The sequence below is a fragment of the Lepidochelys olivacea genome, assembly GCF_965140295.1.
Source record: "Lepidochelys olivacea isolate rLepOli2 genome assembly, chromosome: 9".
In the NCBI taxonomy this organism is placed as follows: Eukaryota; Metazoa; Chordata; order Testudines; family Cheloniidae; genus Lepidochelys; species Lepidochelys olivacea.
Window position 1 is genome coordinate 36,499,500 of NC_140419.1, and position 23,038 is coordinate 36,522,537.

The following is a 23,038-nucleotide window of genomic DNA, read 5'->3' on the forward strand; positions in this document are numbered from 1 at the left end:
AGTCTCTAAGGTGCCACAAGTCCTCCTTTTCTTTTTGCAAATACAGACTAACGCGGCTTCTACTCTGATAAACGCATACTAGTCAGTCCCCATGCAGAGCTGTTCTCTACCTACTAGAGCAGGCATTCCTGGCCCTTATACTACAAGCTTGCATACTAGCGTGAAGGAGGCTGTGGGTGGATAGAAGGTAGAAGTAGTCATGGCACATGAACCTGAACCCCTATTACTGAAGGTTATTTCCCAAAAAAACTAGTTACTACTTTCTTTATTGTAGGAATATTTGAAGATGTATACATAACATAGCTGGCATTGACCAAGATGGGCATTAGGGCTACTAGCAGTTCATAGGTCAATCTTGCTATTCTTCACCCACCCTATCTCCCCTCTGATTGACACCACTGGTACTTAAGAGCAATTCCAGTGGTCTCTTGTGTGAGCACGAGACCTTACATTTAGCAAAGCTGCTTTATTTCTACTATAGATGGGAGCAGAAATTAGAAGAGTTGCACAGGGGGATTCTGCACACCTGTTTGTCGCAGAGAGGGGTGAGCAGTGAGTTTCATCGAAGACCCTCTGCGCCGCAAACCTGCAGGTGGAGAACCTCAGTCTGTGGTGTCTACGGGCCCGGAGAGACTCCTGACAGGCTCTTTACAGCAGCTGGGGTTGCTAAGGAACCCCTTCCCCCGAATCCCACCACCGCTCCCCCCTCTTCCAGGCCAGCCACGGGACCCTCTCTGCATTTGCCCCCCCCGCCGCGCCTCACTCAGCCAATCAGCGGCCACCTTTGCCCCAGCGCGCTTTCTCTTCCTGCCTTTCCCTCTCCCACCCGCCCCTTTGCAGCCAGTGACAGCTCGGAGCGAAGTCTCGCGAGATCTAGACATCGGAGCCCCCACCCCGTCGCCCGCCCTGCTCCTCCCCGCGCCCCTCCTGCCGCCGCGGCCGGATCTGTCTCAGGGGTGGGGGGGCGCTTGGCCCTGCGCACTGAGCGATGTTTGTCCGCCATCGCGGCGGACGAGGGTGAAGGAAACGCCGCCGCCGCCGCCTCTGAAGACAGGGGCCTGCGCCGCCGCCGCCCACAACCCCCCGTAGCCGCCTCCCTCCTCCCCGCCCCGCAGCCCCCGGGGGCCGCCGCCCGGAGTGAAGGTCGCCAGGGGCTCCTGCCCGGGGTCTCCCCGCAGCCCCCCCTCACCCCGCAGGAGGCTCCGCTCGAGCCGGGTCCGAAGATGTCGAACCTGAGCAAGGGGACGGGCAGCCGGAAGGACACCAAGATGCGGATCCGAGCTTTCCCCGTGAGTACCCGGCTACCGGTTCCGCGCCAGGCCCCGGCCTCCGCCCGGCCGCAGGCCCCGCAGCCGCCCGGTGTGTCACCCTGCTCCCCGCGGGGGGCGGGCTGGGGGCGAGGGGGAGAAACTCCGGGGACCGGGGGGAGGGCAGGGGAAAGGAGTTGGGGGGCTGGGGAGCCGGGGGGAGGAGGAGGATGACACGCTCTGTGCCCCCATCTGTTATCAGCACAATGAAACCTGTCACCGCGGCCAGGCGGGGGAGGAAGGACCGGGACTGGGGGGGCGGCGGCCCTGGCACTTACTCGGGTCCGGGACCGGCACTGGGGGGCAGTGGCGGCATTGGTACTGCGCCTGGCACTGGTGGGTGGCTCAGTCCCGCCCACTGAGGACTGGGACCGGGACTGAGGGGTGAGGTGGCAACATGGGCATTTACTGGGGGGGAAAGGGGAGGCGGCATGAGCACTTACTGAGGGGTGTGGAGGGCCAGCACAGGCACTGGGGGCTGGGACTTGGACTGGTGGAAGGAGGGTGGTATGGGCACTTACTGGGGATGGCACCAGGACGGGGGTGGCTGCATGGGCATTGACTGGAGTTGTGGCTGGTGGTACTGGTGCTCAGTGGGCTGGCGGTGGCACAGGCACTCACTGGAGCTTGGGGGGGACGCACTTTACAGAAACTGGGATTGGGAATTGGGGGAGAGCAGCACAGGCATTTACAGGGGATTGGGATTGGAAGAGTGGGTATTACAGACAGTTGAGGGGGACCCCTCCCATCCCATCCCAGCAAGAAGCATTCAGAGGAACCGGCACCTGTGGCGGTTCTTCCCTTTTCATAACCTATGCAAATATGTTATGAAAATATATTTAATGCAGTTTCCAATGAAAGACTCTCAGACAAGGAATCAGAAGTTATAGATGCACATTAAAAAAAAAATAAGGAGTCTTATAAATCCATCTCTGAGCTAGTTTTCCTGCAACTTCATGTTGCAGGGATTTTAGGTCAGATGGTAAAATGTCAGGTGACATGAAGAGTTGGTAGCAACATAGCCTCTGTGTAACTTTCATAGGATTGTTTCATATATCCAGCTGTGAGATTGCCAGCCACATTAGTTACTCAGTGAATGGGCCTAGTTATTACCTTGTACTGCCATAAATCTGTGCTGGTGCTTAAACAGTTTTTTCAGTTGAAGGTTAGAGCAAATGAATACAAAGACTGCTGTTAATGGTTTCTAGCATTACAAGAAATATGAAAACTTCAGTCGTCCTTCGTGATTTCCTGCAAGTGTGTGTGTATGTGTGCACACACACACACGTTAAAAAGGAGACGCTCTGTTGAGTCACTGGCTTTTAGTGTTTATCGTAACTTTTTGATGTTACACCTGATGCAGGTAGCCAGTGGCAAACAATTTAAATGTGTTGCCTTCACATATAAACTGGACATACCTGTTCACATCAGTTTACCAGTATGAAATATGGCAGAGGATTTGCTAAGCCAAAATTCTTGCCAATGAAGTTGAGGATTTTAGGACTTCTTTAAATTGCTGGAAGTTATCTTTAGGACTCTGATTCAACTGGACAGCTTCCCCCTTAAACTCTACTTCTAATCAGCAATAATTCTTTATGTTGAACAGTGAATGTCAAAGAAAGCAGCACTGTGTACTGTGTATTAAAAGACTGGAATGTTTTAAGTGATCTATGGCTAGTGATCTCCAAAGAAATTATTTATTTTTAATACACTCTTATTCAACACATAAACCTCATATTATTAGAACTTTTGGAGTAATAGAAAAATAATAGATTGCCTGAAACAGCCTTAGACAACTTGTATATCATAGAGGGATGATCATAAAAATTAAGAATGACAAAAATTCTTAATGACAAAAATTGTGCATCTATTTTACAGCAAACTACTCTTGTACAATAAAAGTTTTAAATTTGGCTAATAGGATCCATGCATAGAATCTCTTTATGTATGTAGATGAGGGTATACTAACTAGGGCAAATTCAGTGATTAGAATAAACATTATTTTGCACTTTATTTTTTGACAGTTCTTATAACCGAGCACATGAAATGCTGTTCGTGAGTGAAAAATGTTCACCCGGAGCCCTGCTCTCATAAATGCTGAGAATGCTTGATATTTTTTTACCCATCAAACTGCTTCTTGTTAGCGTTGTTTTAATTTTTCCTTTTGAGTTGTTTAAAGAACGGATTACAGTTATTTCACAAAAGTTACCTAATTATCTTCCTTAAAAATTAACACATTATTTAAGTATATATTGACATCAAGGCCTCCAAACTCCAAAGTAGAAGCTGATATCTGTGGGTAGTATTTTTCAAGTTTTGCTATTTAAAATACATTTCCTTTTTTGCAACCAAACCCAGTCAAAAGTTCACAAAGGATTTCTAACTGAAAAAAGAACATGGAAGTGAATGACAGCTTTTAAGAGTTTACTATCATGTGAGTAATTATAAGAGAGAAAAGTTATCTCACACTCCAAAAACTATAACCCCAGTTCTGTAAAGATGTAGGCACGTGTGTAATTTGCTCAGTTGACTTCAGTGGACTCATCATGTAAATTAAGTTACATGTGTTTGCAAGACTGGGACCTGTGTTTAGTATTTACATTCATATCTGGTTACTGTTCTTTCTTTTCACCTCCAATTCCGATGCATCGTTTTTAGTTTTGAATTGTTAATGTTGCCAGTGTTACGCCATTTCTCTGCTCTCTGGTAGTTTGTCGTATATCTTCAGCAGTCTTACATCTCCATTTCCTTTATTTTGTTTCAGTTTTTCATTTGGGAATAAATATTTACTATTTCATTATCTGGAAAAGGTAACCTTGTTGGACAAGTAAGGTTCCTGAAATCTAGCAACGTCATGGTTACTCCCTAATGATGGCCATGGCCCTTCATATTCTGTACTTACCTATAACATTTTAAGCATTTCTTTCCTATAATAAACATGGGTGAATAATAATGGAAAGGTGTACAATAATTTTCTTTTCAAATTTTTATGCTTTTGCTGTTTCTTCATGTATGAATTAAAAATAGCATAAGTGTAAACTCAGTGTTAAAAACTGTTGCTCAGTCACAAATGCTCTATCTAAGAATCGTTATTTTATTGCAAAATTATTTTCTTCCCAGTTTTTTTAGTTTTCTGGTAATTAAGGAGTGTAAATTAAGGTGGCAAATGCTCCTCCATAGAAATGTCATTCAGTATTAACCTGCTGCTGGTATACAGAATCTCACTGACTCTGCTCTTCCTTCCCTCAAGGGCAGTGGCAGAGGGCATGTTTTTGCAATTAAAAACTTGCAACCAGCATATGCCAGCTCACTAGTGCTCATGGGACTTGGGCTAAGGGGCTGTTTAATTGTGGTGTAGACTTTTGGGCTTGGCCGGAGCCTGGGCTTTAGGACCCTGTGAAGCAGGAGGGTCCCAGAGCCCAGGCTGCAACCTGAACATTACACCACAGTTAAACAGTCCCTATGTTTGCACTGCAGTTAGACACTCATGACTGACCTGTGCCAGCTGACAGCTCCCAAGGCTTGGCTAAAGGGCTGTTTAATTGTGGTGTAGATAGGCTCAGGCTGCAGTCTGAGCTCTGGGACCCTCCCACCTCACAGGATCCTAGCTCTCCAGCCCAAGACCAAATTTCTACACCCCAGTTAAAAAGTCCCTAAACCCCGAGATCCTGAGTCAGCTGGCACAGGCCAGCCGGGGGTGTCTAATTGCAGGATAGACAGAGGCTTTGAGTACTTAGGAATCTAGAGACTGAAGTGGGCTGTTCAGTAGTCAGAAGCAGTCAATGACTAGAATTCCCTGAGCAGTAAACCGCCCTTCCTATTCACAGTAGAAACAAATAAATTTGTGTGACCAGTTTAACTCTAACATATTAAAACAGGTGTTTATGCAACATTGTCTTATTAAATGCACATTAAAGCATATGGGTATTTTGAGTGTGGCTAGATTGTGGGATTAGGACATAAAACAAACACAAAAAACAGATGGTATAGGTTTTTTTTTTAAATTTTACCTTTTGAAATTAAATCTAGAAAGAGTAATGGAAATAACTTTTTATTATCTTGTTACTAAAGTTGTGTGTGTTTGCATTAAGCATACAATGGTTACTTTAAGGCTGTGCAATAAAATAATCTTGTGTATGAACTTTCAGGAGTTCAGAGCCTGTACAATAATGCAATTTTCAAAAATATAACAGGATAGTCTTAACACTTAAAATATGTACTCATACACACACCTCTGTCAGCATCAATAATTCAGCTATAAAAATTTGGAGATGAAACTTGGCATAGGGTTGAAACTCTGCAAGTTTTTTCAACAAATCTCTCTTTAATTGGTTGGCTATCTGTTACACAGAAGCCAGAAAAACTTAGTGTGCAATGGATGCTCAAGTCAATTTGATTTGACATGTTAAATGTGGCAAGTGATTAATTCATATTATGTTGTATATTGATAATAAAGAATGTCTGTACATTAGCTATATTTTGTAAACATTGTTCACATTTGAGGGACTAAAACAGTGCCTTGCAGAGTACTAAGTCTGCCGCACAAAACACACATTGAAGTTCTAGTCATGTTCCCAAAATATGGGGAAGGAGTTATATTTTTTGCTCTCTTTTATCCTCTTGTTAAAGTACTCTAGCATTCTTATGTTGCTTTTCTCTACTCAAGTCACAATGGGCCTGTTGTTGCTGGTTAAAGGACTACTTAAAAAGCTCTCAAACAACATTATAACAAATATAATTTTTAACATGATTTAGTTGACCTGTGTGGATGGAGCAAAAGCATGTTAGTTCTGTCTTTAAAACTTTGTTAGAGGTGAGTCAATGCAGGCCTGACTTTACTGCAGCTGCATTTGAACTGTTTTGTTATGACTTTTGACCAGTGAACATAAAGGCCATGAGTGCATACTGAAGTGTCAGAGTATAGTGAAAAGACAAAATAGCCTTAATATATCCAATTCTACACGTTTCTTGTGAAAATACATACTACGTGAGAATTGGGCTAACAGGAAGTGTTTTATAAAATTACACAAATAACATTACTTTAAGAGCTATTAGATGGACTCTCACCAAGGATTCTTATTACTTTTATCACAAGAAATTAACTGTTGTCTACAAGAAATTGGTTGGTTAGATCAGTCTGACTTGAAGTGAGTTATTGATTTGTTTATGCATCATACTTTGTTAATGCTTTTGACCATCTTAATTTCCTGTAGAGCTCTCTTTCGTATTTTTGGATAATCCTACAAAATATTTTTCTGCCAGCCCCCGGAACATAACCAACTGTTCCTGTCCGCTGTTGTTGCAACAATAGATACAGGGCTACTTAAAGAGTTTTAGAGAGCGTTAGAGAGATCCCATACATGTGTGTTATGTAAAATGAGAGTCTGTTTAAATATACCCCAAACCGTAAACTGATGCATTTAATATGGAATGGATAGGATAGTTATGCTCCACTTTTCCCAGCCTTCTTTTGCATAAGTGTCGCTTGGATGCTTGTTCTTTTCAACCCCAGTGATCAGCTTACATTAGTTTTAAGTTTTCCAAACTATTGATTCAGAGCAAAGAGATAGTGGCTTAATTTTTGTATTTAAAAAATAAAGAAGGCTGAGAGTCTCATTGACACTCCTACATTCTCCAAATCAGAGTGGCTGGTACCTGTGGCTTTTGCATGGCTGAAAGAAAACTCTGCTTCTGGGAACATTAGCTTCTTTTATGGCTTGTTTTGACCTGGGGGGGGGAGGAGGGACAGGATAGGGGGGACATGCTGTACCTTGAAGTGAAATTAAAATTTACATTAGATATCCATAATGCATGGATCCGTCCAAGCATTAAAGAAGTTGCTTTAACATCTGTAGATTCACATGAATGAGTCTGAGCTGAGATTTCAGAAAGAACCTGGATAATTTGTTGATGTAGACTAAAACTGTGAGTATTCAGGTGGCAGAAGCTGTTACATTTAGGGCATTCTACACATGCACCGCTGCAGCTCATCTCCCATCGGCATAATAAAACCACCCCCACGAGCAGCAGTAGCTATATTAGCGGGAGAAGCTCTCCCGCTGCCATAGTGCTGTCCACGCTCGCACTTATGTTGGTGTAATTTACGTAGCTCAGAGGGGTGGTTTATTCATATCCCAGAGCGACATAAATTATGTCGACATAAGCTGTAGCTTGGGGAGGGGAGGGGAAGATCGATCTAAGATACGCAACTTCAGCTATGAGTATAGCATAGCTGAAGTTGACGTGTCTTGGATCGACTTAGAATCACTTACTTGGCGTCCTCGCGGCGCGGGATCAATGGCCGCTGCTCCCCCGTCGACTCCGCCTCTCGCCGTGGTGGAGTTCCAGAGTCGACAGCAGAGCGATCGGGGATCGATTTATCGTGTCTGCAGTAGATGCGATAAATCGATCCCCAATAGATCGATCACTATCCGGCGGGTAGTGTAGTCATGGCCTTAGACTCATAGTACGTGTTCTCTGTGGTGTGCGTTTTGGGATGGGGTGTGGGGCGAAAGGGAAAATGGTTTGTCACACATTTGTTCAGCTCCAAATAAATGAATTAATATAAACATAATGACTGATACTATTCACTTCAGACCATATAGTTAAATAAACATATCACATCCATCTGTTTGTGAGTGTATGCTGTATTTCACATGCACAAGCCATATTTTTATAAAAGCAAATGAGCTTTTGGCCCGTAATAAAATATGTAGTAATAAGTTGGATATTCATCAGTTAAGTTTCACTGAAACACATTTAGGGCTTTGAAATAAAAAAGACAAAGCTGCAACAATTATTTACCTTGTTGAAAGGAAATGGGCATTGTTTTGGAAAATTCCCATTTAACAGTGGTATACATTCTTTAATGTGAAAATGCTCTTAAATTTTACCTAATCATGAACATTGAAAGAGCATCACTGGATTTAATTAATATTTCAGATTAAATGGTGGCATGAGTTGAAGAGGTTGGACTCTGGAAAACTAGCCATCTGTTCATTTTCACCATGTTTTAGGTATTTGAGTTGATAAAGGTGTGCTAATACTAATTTTAGGAGAAGTTTTACAAGAAATTTGTATGGTTTTTTGTGTGTTTTTTTTCCTAATTCTATGACCATACTATGTCTAGCTGTCGTGTCATCAGATCTTTCAAGATAGGCAGGGACAAGTCTATTCAGCCCTTATATGGAAGAGTTTCAAGGCGATTCCCAAGTCTTCTTGGTGTTAGTTATTTAGCAGCACTTCTCTCTGCAGGCCTGATCTTGATAGGTATTGGGTACCCCTGATTCCAGCTAAGTTGGTACTGAATTAAATACCTCAGCATGGTGTTGGTAAGCACCTTGCTGCTGGAGGTTACTACCATCCTTTAAATGAGATGGAAAAACAAAAGATCTTGGCCATTTGTGATTGATAAAAATTCTTTGGCAGTCTTTGCAAGAGAAGGAGACAACAGTAGTAGTCAGGCCAAATTCTAATTTAGGTGATTAAATTTTTTCTGCTTTTTTCAGTGGATTTGTTGGTATTTGTTTTCTGCTAAACTGTTGTGTAGTTTAACTGCTGTTAAGCATTGACCCCCTTTTGTCTTATGTGTATCTGCATCAATGGTGGGTGAATGAGTTAAATGAGAATTGCTTTACAACTTACGCAGGATGGAAGATGCTTTTTATTGTAAGACCTTTTAGATGAAGGTTGCATAAATTATTGGGGTCTCTGAAAAAATACTATTTCACTTTTGTGTTGTGTTTCATTTGTTAATTGCTTCCTTCATATGATGCAGCCTGGAACATTTGTAATAATGTTCTATAGGAGTGTGAGTGCAGGTTCCTGATTTAAATGTAAAATAAAATTTTTGCAGTTTTCTAATTAGTGGACTTCTCCATCTATGCTCCCTCAAAAGAAAGCAGGTGGTTTTTAGTAGTTTAAAGTTCTATTTTGATTGTGAGACATACATTTTTAAATTAAGCTACAGGTAGTAGTGTTAGGACTACCTTTACTTTTTTGAGTTTTCAGGATACAGAAAATAAAGAGCTCCTTAAAACTGTTGTTTGGGCCTCACTTCCATGTGTTAGCAGATTGTTAGTGACAGTCTTGTCTTCCTGATCTCTGTTTTTGGAAAAAACGTGAAAAGGATCTACAAATAGATGTCATTTTTGCAGCAATTTGAAAATGTCCGGAGGAGGACCAAAACCTAAGCTCTATATATAACTATTAAGGACAACTATTGCAAAACTATATCAATAGTACCTCACTATATTTAAGTTAAAAAGGAGTCATAAATGCTGAAGAGAATTTGGAGAAATAGAGACCTTCTGTACATGTGGCAGGGATGCTCTAAGATAATAGATTTTTGGAGGAAAATAACAAATAGAATTTTCAAAATAACTGAAGTTAGCCAATCCACCTAACCCATAATGTTTTTATGGTTTTATGGTTTCTATGGTCTGTTTTAGGTTACAGACCAAAGAAGGTTATTGATTTGGGGATTGCTCTCATGGTTATGGGATATTGACTCAACGACTGCTGTAAGTGAAGTGTGTTAGCTTCTTTTTGGAAAAGGACTGATCCTCCCAGAATTAGTGGAATGTGGAGAAACAAGGTATGGGAAAGCTGTCATTTTTTTCTGTTGCAATGCTTTATGTGAGGATGAAGTAGATTTTATAATTTATAATTACTCTTTTTGGAGTTTAATCAAAATAAATATTCAGGTAATGATATGAAGATGACAGGTTTCAGAGTAACAGCCGTGTTAGTCTGTATTCGCAAAAAGAAAAGGAGTACTTGTGGCACCTTAGAGACTAACCAATTTATTTGAGCATGAGCTTTCGTGAGCTACAGCTCACTTCATTGGATGCATACTGTGGAAACTGCAGAAGACATTATATACACACAGAGACCATGAAACAATACCTCCTCCCACCCCACTGTCCTGCTGGTAATAGCTTATCTAAAGTGATCATCAAGTTGGGCCATTTCCAGCACAAATCCAGGTTTTCTCACCCCCCCCCCCACACACACACAAACTCACTCTCCTGCTGGTAATAGCCCATCCAAAGTGACCACTCTCTTCACAATGTGTATGATATTCAAGATGGGCCATTTCCTGCACAAATCCAGGTTCCCTCGCCCCCCTCCAAAAACCACACACACAAACTCACTCTCCTGCTGGTAATAGCTTATCCAAAGTGACCACTCTCCCTACAATGTGCATGGTAATCAAGGTGGGCCATTTCCAGCACAAATCCAGGCTTTCTCACCCCCTCACCCCCATACACACACAACTCACTCTCCTGCTGGCAATAGCTCATCCAAACTGACCACTCTCCAAGTTTAAATCCAAGTTTAACCAGAACGTCTAAGGGGGGGGGGGTAGAAAAAACAAGGGGAAATAGGCTACCTTGCATAATGACTTAGCCACTCCCAGTCTCTATTTAAGCCTAAATTAAAAGTATCCAATTTGCAAATGAATTCCAATTCAGCAGTTTCTCGCTGGAGTCTGGATTTGAAGTTTTTTTTGTAAGATGGCGACCTTCATGTCTGTGATTGCGTGACCAGAGAGATTGAAGTGTTCTCCGACTGGAATATGAATGTTATAATTCTTGACATCTGATTTGTGTCCATTTATTCTTTTACGTAGAGACTGTCCAGTTTGACCAATGTACATGGCAGAGGGGCATTGCTGGCACATGATGGCATATATCACATTGGTGGATGTGCAGGTGAACGAGCCTCTGACAGTGTGGCTGATGTTATTAGGCCCTGTGATGGTGTCCCCTGAATAGATATGTGGGCACAGTTGGCAACGGGCTTTGTTGCAAGGATAGGTTCCTGGGTTAGTGGTTCTGTTGTGTGGTATGTGGTTGTTGGTGAGTATTTGCTTCAGGTTGGGGGGCTGTCTGTAAGCAAGGACTGGCCTGTCTCCCAAGATTTGTGAGAGTGTTGGGTCATCCTTCAGGATAGGTTGTAGATCCTTAATAATGCGTTGGAGGGGTTTTAGTTGGGGGCTGAAGGTGACGGCTAGTGGCGTTCTGTTATTTTCTTTGTTAGGCCTGTCCTGTAGCAGGTGACTTTTGGGAACTCTTCTGGCTCTATCAATCTGTTTCTTCACTTCCGCAGGTGAGTATTGTAGTTGTAAGAAAGCTTGATGGAGATCTTGTAGGTGTTTGTCTCTGTCTGAGGGGTTGGAGCAAATGCGGTTGTATCACAGAGCTTGGCTGTAGAGGATGGATCGTGTGGTGTGGTCAGGGTGAAAGCTGGAAGCATGTAGATAGATAGGAATAGCGGTCAGTAGGTTTCCGGTATAGGGTGGTGTTTATGTGACCATTGTTTATTAGCACTGTAGTGTCCAGGAAGTGGATCTCTTGTGTGAACTGGACCAGGCTGAGGTTGATGTTGGGATGGAAATTGTTGAAATCATGGTGGAATTCCTCAAGGGCTTCTTTTCCATGGGTCCAGATGATGAAGATGTCATCAATATAACGCAAGTAGAGTAGGGGCTTTAGGGGACGAGAGCTGAGAAAGCGTTGTTCTAAATCAGCCATAAAAATGTTGGCATACTGTGGGGCCATGCGGGTACCCATAGCAGTGCTGCTGATCTGAAGGTATACATTGTCCCCAAATGTAAAATAGTTATGGGTAAGGACAAAGTCACAAAGTTCAGCCACCAGGTTAGCCGTGACATTATCGGGGATAGTGTTCTTGACGGCTTGTAGTCCATCTTTGTGTGGAATGTTGGTGTAGAGGGCTTCTACATCCATAGTGGCCAGGATGGTGTTATCAGGAAGATCACCGATGGATTGAAGTTTCCTCAGGAAGTCAGTGGTGTCTCGAAGGTAGCTGGGAGTGCTGTTAGCATAGGGCCTGAGGAGGGAGTCTACATAGCCAGACAATCCTGCTGTCAGGGTGCCAATGCCTGAGATGATGGGGCGCCCAGGATTATGGATCTTGGGTAGTAGATAGAATATCCCAGGTCGGGATTCCAGGGGTGTGTCTGTGCGGATTTGTTCTTCTGCTTTTTCAGGAAGTTTCTTGAGCAAATTCTGGAGTTGCTTTTGGTAACTCTCAGTGGGATCATAGGGTAATGGCTTGTAGAAAGTGGTGTTGGAGAGCTGCCGAGCAGCCTCTTGTTCATATTCCGACCTATTCATGATGACAACAGCACCTCCTTTGTCAGCCTTTTTGATTATGATGTCAGAGTTGTTTCTGAGGCTGTGGGTGGCATTGTGTTCCGCACGGCTGAGGTTATGGGGCAAGTGATGCTGCTTTTCCACAATTTCAGCCCGTGCACGTCGGCGGAAGCACTCTATGTAGAAGTCCAGTCTGCTGTTTCGACCTTCAGGAGGAGTCCACCTAGAATCCTTCTTTTTGTAGTGTTGGTAGGGAGGCCTCTGTGGATTAGTATGTTGTTCAGAGGTATATTGGAAATATTCCTTGAGTCGGAGACATCGAAAATAGGATTCTAGGTCACCACAGAACTGTATCATGTTCGTGGGGGTGGAGGGACAGAAGGAGAGGCCCCGAATTAGGACAGCTGCTTCTGCTGGGCTGAGAGTATAGTTGGATAGGTTAACAATATTGCTGGGTGGGTTGAGGGAACCATTGCTGTGGCCCCTTGTAGCATGTAGTAGTTTAGAAAGTTTAGTGTCCTTTTTCTTTTGTAGAGAAGCAAAGTGTGCGTTGTAAATGGCTTGTCTAGTTGTAGTAAAATCCAGCCACGAGGAAGTTTGTGTGAAGATGTACATTCTGGAGAATAAGCGGAAGTGGATCAGGGCAGATTTTTGTATATGGTAGTTAGTTATGACTTGTAAGATTTATGAGGTGAGGAGAAATAAAGAAGGAAAAAAATTCCAGGGGACTGTGTGATACCATAAGATGGAATCATTTTTTTTATTAGGACAATGTGTGCTGCGAAATTGATTAGACTCTTTAAATTGGTATTCATGTTGTTGCTGATTACAGGCCTGAAGCCTTTTTGATACTTCTAGGGTAAAATAAGGTGGAATTAGGAGAGGTGAGAGATGTAAATTGTTATGGTTAAGATTTATTCTACTTGTGTGTAAATATGGATTTATTAGGTTAATATTAATAACAATAAACATCTGCATAATTTAAATATATTATCAATTCATGTGTTTGTTTATATACTTTAAATACGTGAGCTTCAGGTCTCTCTAAAAAAGACCCCCCAACAACTATGAAATGGAGGGCGAATCTTTACTATTTGTAGTCTTAGTTTAAGATATGTGCAATACAAAACTGACAGCTTGCCTTATGTTTCACATTAGTTTGAACCTAAAAGGGGTTTTGTTTAAGTAGTCCATTGCAGCTCTTCACATTCACTCTTCCAATCTAGAGTATTGAAGTGCTAGTTTTCTCCCCTCCACCCCCACCCCTTCTTTTTGGCTGATTTTTTTTTTTTTTTTTTTACTTGTGGTGGGGAGGGATGGGAGACACTTCGATGCTTATGAATTTGGGAGAAAATTGGAACTAAGATTAGTGAGGCCAGACGCCCTTTAAACTTTCTCTTACAACTCTTAATTCGTTGCTTTCTTCCTGTGTTGTTCCAGTGCTAGGGTTTTCCAGGCAATGCTTTCTTGTGTGCCAAAAATTATGGTAAATATGTTAAATATATGAGAGAAAAAAGAAAAAATGTTACCATAGTGCACCAATGTAGATTACCCACGAAATTCTAAATGTATTACAACTTCAAACAAAGTGGAAAAGTAGGCCTTTTTTGTCCCTTTTAGGCCTCTCTCTCTTGCAGTGTTGTGGGGTTATCACGAGAAAAAAATAGTTGTGTTCAAGCCCAGAAGGAGTCTAAAGCATTTCTTTTCCCTTATGTTTCTTCTTTTGGAATGCATTCTGGAAATGGTGTTATAATCTTTGTAAGTTTCCTGTATATATTGTTGCGTGCTTGGAACACTTCCTTTTGATCTTGATATGTTCTGTTTAACATCTATATAACAATTTCAAAATATTAAACATTTAACCTATTTGTAGATTCACTTTTTTTTTAAAATCATATGGGTATGTTTCTAGTGGGGTTTAGATCGAAATTAGTATTGTGGCTCAAGGAAACTTTGAATGAGAGCTGAAAGGCTAATGAACTAACAAATTGTTAAGTTGGGAAGATGGTACCTCTGAGTAGACTTGGTGCCTTCCCATGCCCCAATTTCTCTGGAAGTAATATTTTTCCCTTCTCCTACTAGTTCCCAACTAAGACCTGACAATATAGTATCTGCATCATGCTCTGAAGTGAGTATCTTTTTTTAATGTCTGAGTTTTTGTAGTAATCAATAGACATGAGCTGGCAAAAAGGAGAAATTAAATTGATGTTTTTAAGGTAATACCCACTAAGAAAAAAAGAGATTTAAATGATTTTACACACAGTAGGCAGAGATAATTAAAGAAAATTTGTCAGAACAGATCTTGAAATATACATAATCATTTTATTCTAAGTCAGAATTCTTTGGATAGATTTGGGAAGCCCTACACCAGTGGCTCTCAACCTTTCCAGACTACTGTACCCCTTTCAGGACTCAGATTTATCTTCCATACCCCCTTAAAAACTACTTGCTTACAAAATTGGACATAAAAATACAAGTGTGTCACAGCACACTATTACTGAAAAATTGCTTACTTTTTCATTTTTACCATATAATTGTAAAATAAATCAATTGGAATGTAAATATAATATATAGAACAGTATAAACAAGTTGTCTGTATGAAATTTTAGTTTGTACTGACTTAGCTAGTGCTGTTGCAAAACTAGGCAAATATCTAGATGAGTTGCTGTAGCCCCTGGAAGACCTCTGTGTGCCCCCAGGGGTATGTGTACCCCTGGTTGAGAACCACTGCCCTGCACAACCCTTTTGTATCAGCTAATTTCCCATTATTTCATTACAAATATTTATTACAAACATTGGTTCTAGAGCGGTTCTCCAGCAGTGGCTCTCAGACTGACTTAGTAAACCATATCTACAACTCAGAAGTACTTTGGGTACCACCGTCATAACTTTACTCAGTGTAATTATAAGAGATTCCTATTCTAATATTATACTCAAGCTGTGATATGTGAGGAGAGAGAGAACTGCTGCTCTATATATTTCGCATTAAATAGTACTAGAAATATTTATCAAAGCTAAGATGGGGAGACACAAGTTCAGGTCCCTGCCCTGCCTGATTCAGAGCATTCTCCCCCTCACTTCCCTCCCCCACCTCCCATTGATCTGAAGGCTGAAATATAGTGCCACTTATTTGAACAGGCACACTTTATCTGTTATAGTAATTACAGGGCAAACTGTTGTATGGAATGTCATCTGAAACACTTTGAATCCTACACAAGGATTTTCAGAGGAGCCTAGGGAAGTTAGGTACTCAGATCCCATTAAGATTGATGGATAAGTAGTTATTTTAGGTAAGTGATTCTTTATGGTTAGATTCTGATACTCATACAGTACCGTACTGCATGAGTAGTTCCAGTGACTTCAGCACTGCATAAGGTGCTATTGATTGTGAATAAGGGTATCAGAATCTGATACTTACTATATATAATGAGTAAAAGGAATTAATAAATATAAGTAGGAAAAGGAATCTTCAAAGCACTGATAAAATACTGCACCTGTCATTGTTTCATAACCTCTTTAGTGCATGTGGTTGATGCTGTTATAATAGTGGGGCTGACATAATAACTGCACAATAAAGTTTGTTAATTTGGAGTTAGGGTTGCTGAAGTGACGTTTCCGTCAACCTGAAGCCTCAATCAGATTGAAAAACAGTGAAGCATGTACAAACCATATTGCAAGGACATACTCTTATGTGCTTAACTAATCCTGTTCCTATTGACTTCAGTGGTGCAGGATCATGCCCTAACTCAGAGATCTATCCACCACCTCTGCCAGAATGACCAGTAAACTGTGCCCACACATCATGCATGTAAACGTATTTCAACATGTAGATGAACATATTCAGGAAGCCCAATTTGTGATTGCAAATAAGATTAAATTAATCCTCTTTCCTATTAGAACATATTGGAGATGAGTTTCAACATTGTAAGGTGTATATATTAAAAACATTTAATGGTTGTTTAGAAATTTAAGATCAATGTTAATAGATTTTTAAATTTAAACAACTTAAGTTCCGGCAACTTTGAAATTCACATTTCTTATGCTTTCTAATAGGAGAATTTTTTTTTCCAAGTTCTTGGTATCTCTGAATGATCAAGGTGGTGATTTCCTAATTGAGTGTTTTATTACATTTAAGACAGTATTTTAATGACCTACCTTTCTTTATAATTAGAAACAATGATTATCTTCTAGTTCTCTTTTAAAGAAACTGTTTTTGGAACTGTTGATGTTTGTGGCATGGGTGACAAAAGGACTTCCTTGCCTGCTTTGTGGCAAGTCTGAACTAGATTCCTCTTTCATAGATCAGTATACTGCAGTTTTTATTGTTTCATGATACCATTTTGTTCTATTTTGGGTGAAGGATGAGCAAGAGAAGTTAGATATCACAGTTTGCATTTGTTCTCCCAGTTCATTCAGGATGTATTAATTTTTCTTTTACTGTGTAATTCTGAGCTCCTGGTAAACTATTTCCTGTAATTTTTAACGGATCACAAGCAAGGCAATTTACTTGAATTGAAGAAACCAAGACAGTGAGATGTGGCCTCCTATGTTAGCTATATCACATTTGTATTGGAGATTGTGAGTTGGACCAGACAAAACACACAGTGTGCCTTCCCAGATACAAAACACTTAATTCATCTCCTACAACTCTTGCTAAGTAAGAATCCAAGGATAGTTTCTAATTGTTCACTCTTCCCAAACCAAATTGCCATGCATACTGATGCACCAGGCTGACTGGATCTGTCTGCATTGGAGAAGTTTTCTAACCTGTTTTCAAACCAGTTTTATAAAATTGCTCCGGCTATTTTAAACCCCTGAATCTAGGTCTCTGCTTTGGCTCTAACCAAGTTTTAGAATTAGGTTAGGTTGAGCTAGCCTTAAAATCAATTAGAAAAATTCCACAGTATAGCCAGCTCTCTCTCTCCCCCAAACTGTTAGGTTCAGATATGTTTGAAAATGAGCACTTTCATTATGGCCATTCTATAATACATGCTAAACTTTTTCTGACTTGAGACACTATGGAAATGACCACCATGGAAATGTCTCTAAATATTTGCTGTAATCCTTGGTTAATATTATAGGCAATGTCTGTATTTTAGGTTGTATAAGCATTTCCATTTCAAAGGGCCATTTGCGGTTTGATATAACTTTCTTCAATTTATGACTTTTGAGCTGAAACCTTCCCTATTTGATTTCTGATCGAGATTCACTTAATTTGAAAGCTTGAGCAAATCAGCTAAGCCATTAAAAACAAGTTACCAAAATATTGTAACTCTTTTGAACAGCTCTAGCACCTCAGTGTGAGATGATAGGAGCTTGAAACTTAGCAGGGAGATGGTGCCTAGTTTACAGATATATCTTTTGGTGGTCTGTTGAAGAACCATTTATATTTGGCAGAGTTATGACTTTGTGCAGCACATGCACTGACTTTGTGCAGAAACGAGAGATCAGTTGAAAAACATTTCTATTGGGATTGCAGAAAGGGAAGATAAGTATAATTTCTCATTTTAATTAATATGATACTTCAGGATTTGTGTGGAATGAAGCAGGGCTCATTTGGAACCCAGGCCCCTGAGGAGCACCTCCTCATTCAATGCAATATGTAAAAGTGGAAACAAAACAGGGCTGCGTCATTCACAGTCCACTGTCCAGCTTCAGCAGTTTGAGGATGGTGTCCTTCAGAACGTTGCCTAATTCACCAACTGACCTGTTCGTGTTCTGGGGAAAATAAATAGTAAGATCCAGATTAGAACAAAGCCTACACACAAGGGGGAAGAATTAAGGTTGTCGTAAAGAAACTACGATATTCACTTACTTCAAGTGCTTCATGTTGCAACCTTGTGTGGTGGGTTTTTTTAGAATCGTAGTTCATAGGCATGAATATTAGAACTGAAATTGGTGACTTGGTTTTGATTTATGCATTGAATTTCTAATTGCTGGTAGGCAGCATTTTATGTTTTTTTATCTGTAACAAAAGGAGTAAATTGTCTATAATAGATTTTGTAACTTTGCACCACAAATAATTTCATAGCAAAATTATGTGGTGTTACATTATCACAACAGAAGTAAGTATTAGTGATGTACATATCTTTTAAAATTAACCGTTTAAATGATTAAAGGGCCAGCCTGCCAGAGCGGCTGGGGCTGATCCGGCTGGCATGGCTGGGGCTGAGGCCGGGCTGGGCGACCGGCTCGGGGTTAACAGTTAAGGCGGGTTAACCGGTAAGACTAATGCTTACCAGTTAACCTTTTACATCCCTAATAAGTATACAAGGCAACAGAATTCTGATTCCAAATAGGAATAATACAGTAACTCCCCACTTAACATCCTCTCGCTTAATGTTGTTTCGATCTTGCGTCCCTGCTCCACTACAGAACATGGTCGTTTAAAGTTGTGGAATGCTCCGCTATAACGTCGTTTGGCTGCCTGCTTTGTCCACGGCTGACAGCCCCCGCCATTCCCCTCCCTCCCGCCAGCACCTCCCCGCCTGCTGGCGGACCCCGCGAATCAGCACCTTCTCCCTGCTTCCCCACCAGTCAGCTGGTTTGCGGCGTTCAGGAGGGAGGGGGGAGAGGAGCAAGGACACAGCGCATAGGCCTCCTGACTGCCACGGGCAGGAGGCAGGGGAGGGAGCGGTGAGGAGTGAGGACTCGGCGTGCAGAGTAAAGGGGAAGGAGGTGGGGGGGGGAAGAGGCGGGTTAAGGGTGGAGGTTTGGGGGAAGGGGTGGAGTGGCCGGGCCAACGGTTGAGCCCCCGGCAAAGTCGGTACCTGTGCTTGCACAGTGGGGAAGCTGCCGCTTCTCCTAGTCTATGGCACCTTCAGCCTCCTTGCTGCCTCATTGTCTGCAGTGCCAGTGGGCTGTACCTGTGCGGGGTAAGGCGGGGGCGCCTCCCAACTATAGTACTGTACTGTATGTAAAACTGTTTAAAACTTATACCTGTATTAAATTGCTTGTTTAAAATGTATATAATGCCTTTTGTCTGGCAAAAAAAAATTTCTCTGGAACCTAACCCCACCTATTAATATGAATTCTTATGTGGAAATTGGATTCACTTAACATCGTTTTGCTTAAAGTCGCATTTTTCAGAAACATAACTACAACGTTAAGTGAGGAGTTACTGTACTGTTATACATAACCCTTAAGTGATTTCATTTCTGACCCTGTGATGTGTGTAATCCACCACAATTTAGAGACATCGAAAAACTTATCCTTTCACAGTTGTGATATCCTGTGAAATGCGATCTTTGTTTTTAAAGCGTGCTGGTCTCAGTCTTTCTGTACTTGGCTAGAGATTTTTCAGCTTATGGTGGTATTTCTGGTGGTCACAAATATTTTATTTTAAATGTAAATTTAGTGATGGAAAAAGGTGCTAGATTAACAGATGTGGAGGGAAGTCTTCTTTATTCACAGAATCAGGACAGCATGGACAATAGCATGCCATGACTAGCTATTATTTATCAGTGCCTAAGGGCCAGCCAAGCATGGGATCCCACTATGCTACAGTATAGAGTAGAAGACAGTCCCTGCCCTGAAGACTTTACAATTTAAATAGACAAGACAGGTGCAGGGTGGGGGGAAGGGATAGAACACACAAGCAGTGAACAATGTGATGGCAGCAATGACTATATTTAGACTGACATCCAGAATTCCTAAAGTTGTAAATTTTCTAGAATAAGCTTTGAACTATAAAGAGCTTTTGAGTATATTAATTCTGTTTCTTTGATTGCTTCAGAACTGGTGGCTGCTCTAATTTACAGTCGGAATTCAAACAAACCTATAAAAACAATTACTTTCCTAGGAATTTATAAGATATTACAATTGAAAAAATACAGGATGTCATAAAAATAGAACCTGAAATCCAGATTCATTAGTCAAGCAATGAAGGAAATTAATGTGTGTCAATCTTATTCTGTTGGGGCCATTTCTAGGAGAGGAAGGATAGTTAAATTTCTGTTCATTAGTTTAAATTCTCAGTCTCCTAAATTTGTCAAAAACGCTGCCAGATCCGGATAAGGATATGGTTTAAAGTCTATTTTATATAGGGCACTGAATACTGTTAGATGATGAAACGCCAACCAGGTCTGCATGTTAGAAAATTTCTTTCTGACTCTGTCTATATCTTGTTGCTGTTGCCCTTAATTTAATCCTTTAAATTGGAAAGAACTGGCCCCTCTCCATTAAGTCTTTGGAAAATGCTGTTGCAACTCACCCTACTGTTTAATTTAAAAGAACCCTTTCTCTCTTCCATCCTCAAATTGTCTGAGAAATGGGCTTTGAAAAGCCCTCACAAGCAGCAGTGATTTAATTTTTAGTTTTCATTTGAAAACTAATATAGTGCATGAATTGAACTCTACAACTGAACAGCAATTCATTATTTTAAAACGTTTACGTCAACAGTTCCAGTAAATCTATCGATGCGAGGCAGGGAATGAGCAAGGAAGAACATTAGGGGACTGGTTCTTCACTCAGAATTGCTAGTGTGGATCTGTGAGCACCCTTTTGTTGTGAGGGGTCTGCTCTAGTGGATCAAATTGCGGAATCAGGGCTTTAATTTTCTAATAATACATATATGCCTGTTCTTATCCAAGGATCTCAATCTAGATCTCAGAAGTACATAAATGTTCTTATGACATCACAAACTAATTTTATGTCTCTTAACTACCATATTGGAACTTTCAGTATGTTTGTTTTTATGGAGACAGTTTTTGTTACAGCTGTCTTTAGAAAAATATTTTCATTTTATTTAAAATTTTTCATTTGTGACAGCCTCACAAGCTAAACAACCCAGAGGTAACGGTTCATTGACATTCTTATTTAGTTTTGAGGAAGCAAATATTGGCCAGTGTAAGGTCCTATGTATTTTGTGCAAAAGTTTTAAACAGAGCTTTTTAACAGAGGGGAAAACTGTAAGACTCTTCTTACTAAAACTTACATACGTAACTTATTCACTGCTGCAATACATAGTAATTTAAGTTCTTAGAAAGCTTTGATTCGCCAGAAAACCATCATTGCAAAGCAAGTCAACTATTTTTGATGTCGAAGTAGAGGATAATATTCTCTTAATTTGTCATGATAAAACTTCAGCAAACCCATTTCCTAAAATTTATTCAAGTGCTGCTGCTACTTGAAAGAGAGAGATGATTAATTGAAGGAGAATATGAAGCTACACCAAAAGATGGAATATTTAATATCAAATATTAAAAAGTAATATATTTCAAATATTCTTTGTGATAACTTTGTAAAGTTGTCTTCTATAGCTTGAAATTTCCTGGAATTTCCCTTCTGCAGTTCTCTGAAGTGGCCCCAGTGTGTGAGTTATGATTAGAGTAGCAGGTTGTTTACCTTTATATTTGGGGCAGATAAGGATAAAATAGCAAATTCTAACTTTAATCCCAGTCCCACCAAAGAACAGAAAATTAAAGTTGACAGAATTTATTATTCCTATTACAGGGAAGGGCTTTTACTCAAGGTAATGCCTCAGTCCCAAAAAGAATGGAAAGGGGGTGAAGACCTGTTCAAGACCTCAGATACTGAACATCTTTATACAGCATTGAAAGTTCAGAATGAGCACCTTGGCCCCTATATACCCTCCCTCAGCTCAGGTGACCGGTTTACAGGCTTCAGTTTGAAGGATGCTTCTTTTCATTTGGATATTCATCCTGCTCACAAAAGGTTCCTGCAGGTCACAGTGGGCCAGAAGCACTTTGAATACAGAATGCTCCCTTTCAGCCTCTCCATGGCCTCAGGTTATTTATGAAAGGTGTTGTGGTGATGGCTGCATACCTCTGTAGACAGGGGAGACAGATATAGCCTTACCTGGACAATTGGCTGCTTACTGGTTGGTCATACCAGGAGATACAAGCAACAGTCACTACCACAATTCAACTCTTTGATTCCCTAAGACTTCAGACATTTTGGACAAGTCCATATTAACTTGCACAAAATATTACCTGCACAAACCATACAATTAATCGGGTGGACCTGAACTTAGACACAGCAGGGCCCTGCTTATCTCTGGACCAATTCCTTGCCATGAGGAATCTCCTCAGCCAGCTTTATCTCAGCCCTCAGACTACAGTCCAGTCCTGCCTGGTTCTGTAGGGGCATGCACTTATGTCACCCCGTTGACATGATTGCATCTACAATGTCTCCAAATCTGCATGTTCCAGGGCCTACTGTCCCAAAATGAGGGCAGTGTAAAGCACCCCAGTCCAGCATCCCTACATCTGGCAGCATAGCTTTAGGACTGACAATGAGCGTAGAACAAACCTGCTTTCAAGACATTTGAGCCGTCCTCCAGAACAGCAGGAGACGCCCTATGGGAAAATGCTACTGCTCTCTCTTTCATGCCAGCAGCATCACTTTCTATTGAGGTGTCAGGTATGCCTTTCCTATTGGAGTATCTTCTTTTGCTAAAGACACCTGGCTTGTCATCAGCTCCCTGTGAGTACATTTGGCAGCTGTTAGCTCTTTCCAGTCCCTGGTGGAGGCCGCCCTGTTTTTACTCATCCCTCTATCAAAAAGTTCCTGAATGGTATCATAAGGACATTTTTTCTAGCTTTGCAACCAGTTCCTGCCTGGGATCTGAACTTCATTCTTTCTGCT

At 41.1% G+C, this 23,038-nt stretch overlaps 1 protein-coding gene across 1 annotated transcript in view; it reads left to right on the top strand.

The window, feature by feature from the left end:
• The first annotated feature begins 907 nt into the window (after window positions 1-907).
• Window positions 908-23,038, top strand: part of CUL3 (cullin 3) — a 102,695-nt gene continuing 80,564 nt past the window's right edge. Inside the window, exon 1 of the mRNA XM_084638902.1 lies at window positions 908-1,289. Within this exon, the coding sequence (XP_084495028.1) occupies window positions 1,224-1,289 (66 nt within the window). The 5' untranslated portion in view covers window positions 908-1,223. The remainder of the gene's footprint in view (window positions 1,290-23,038) is intronic.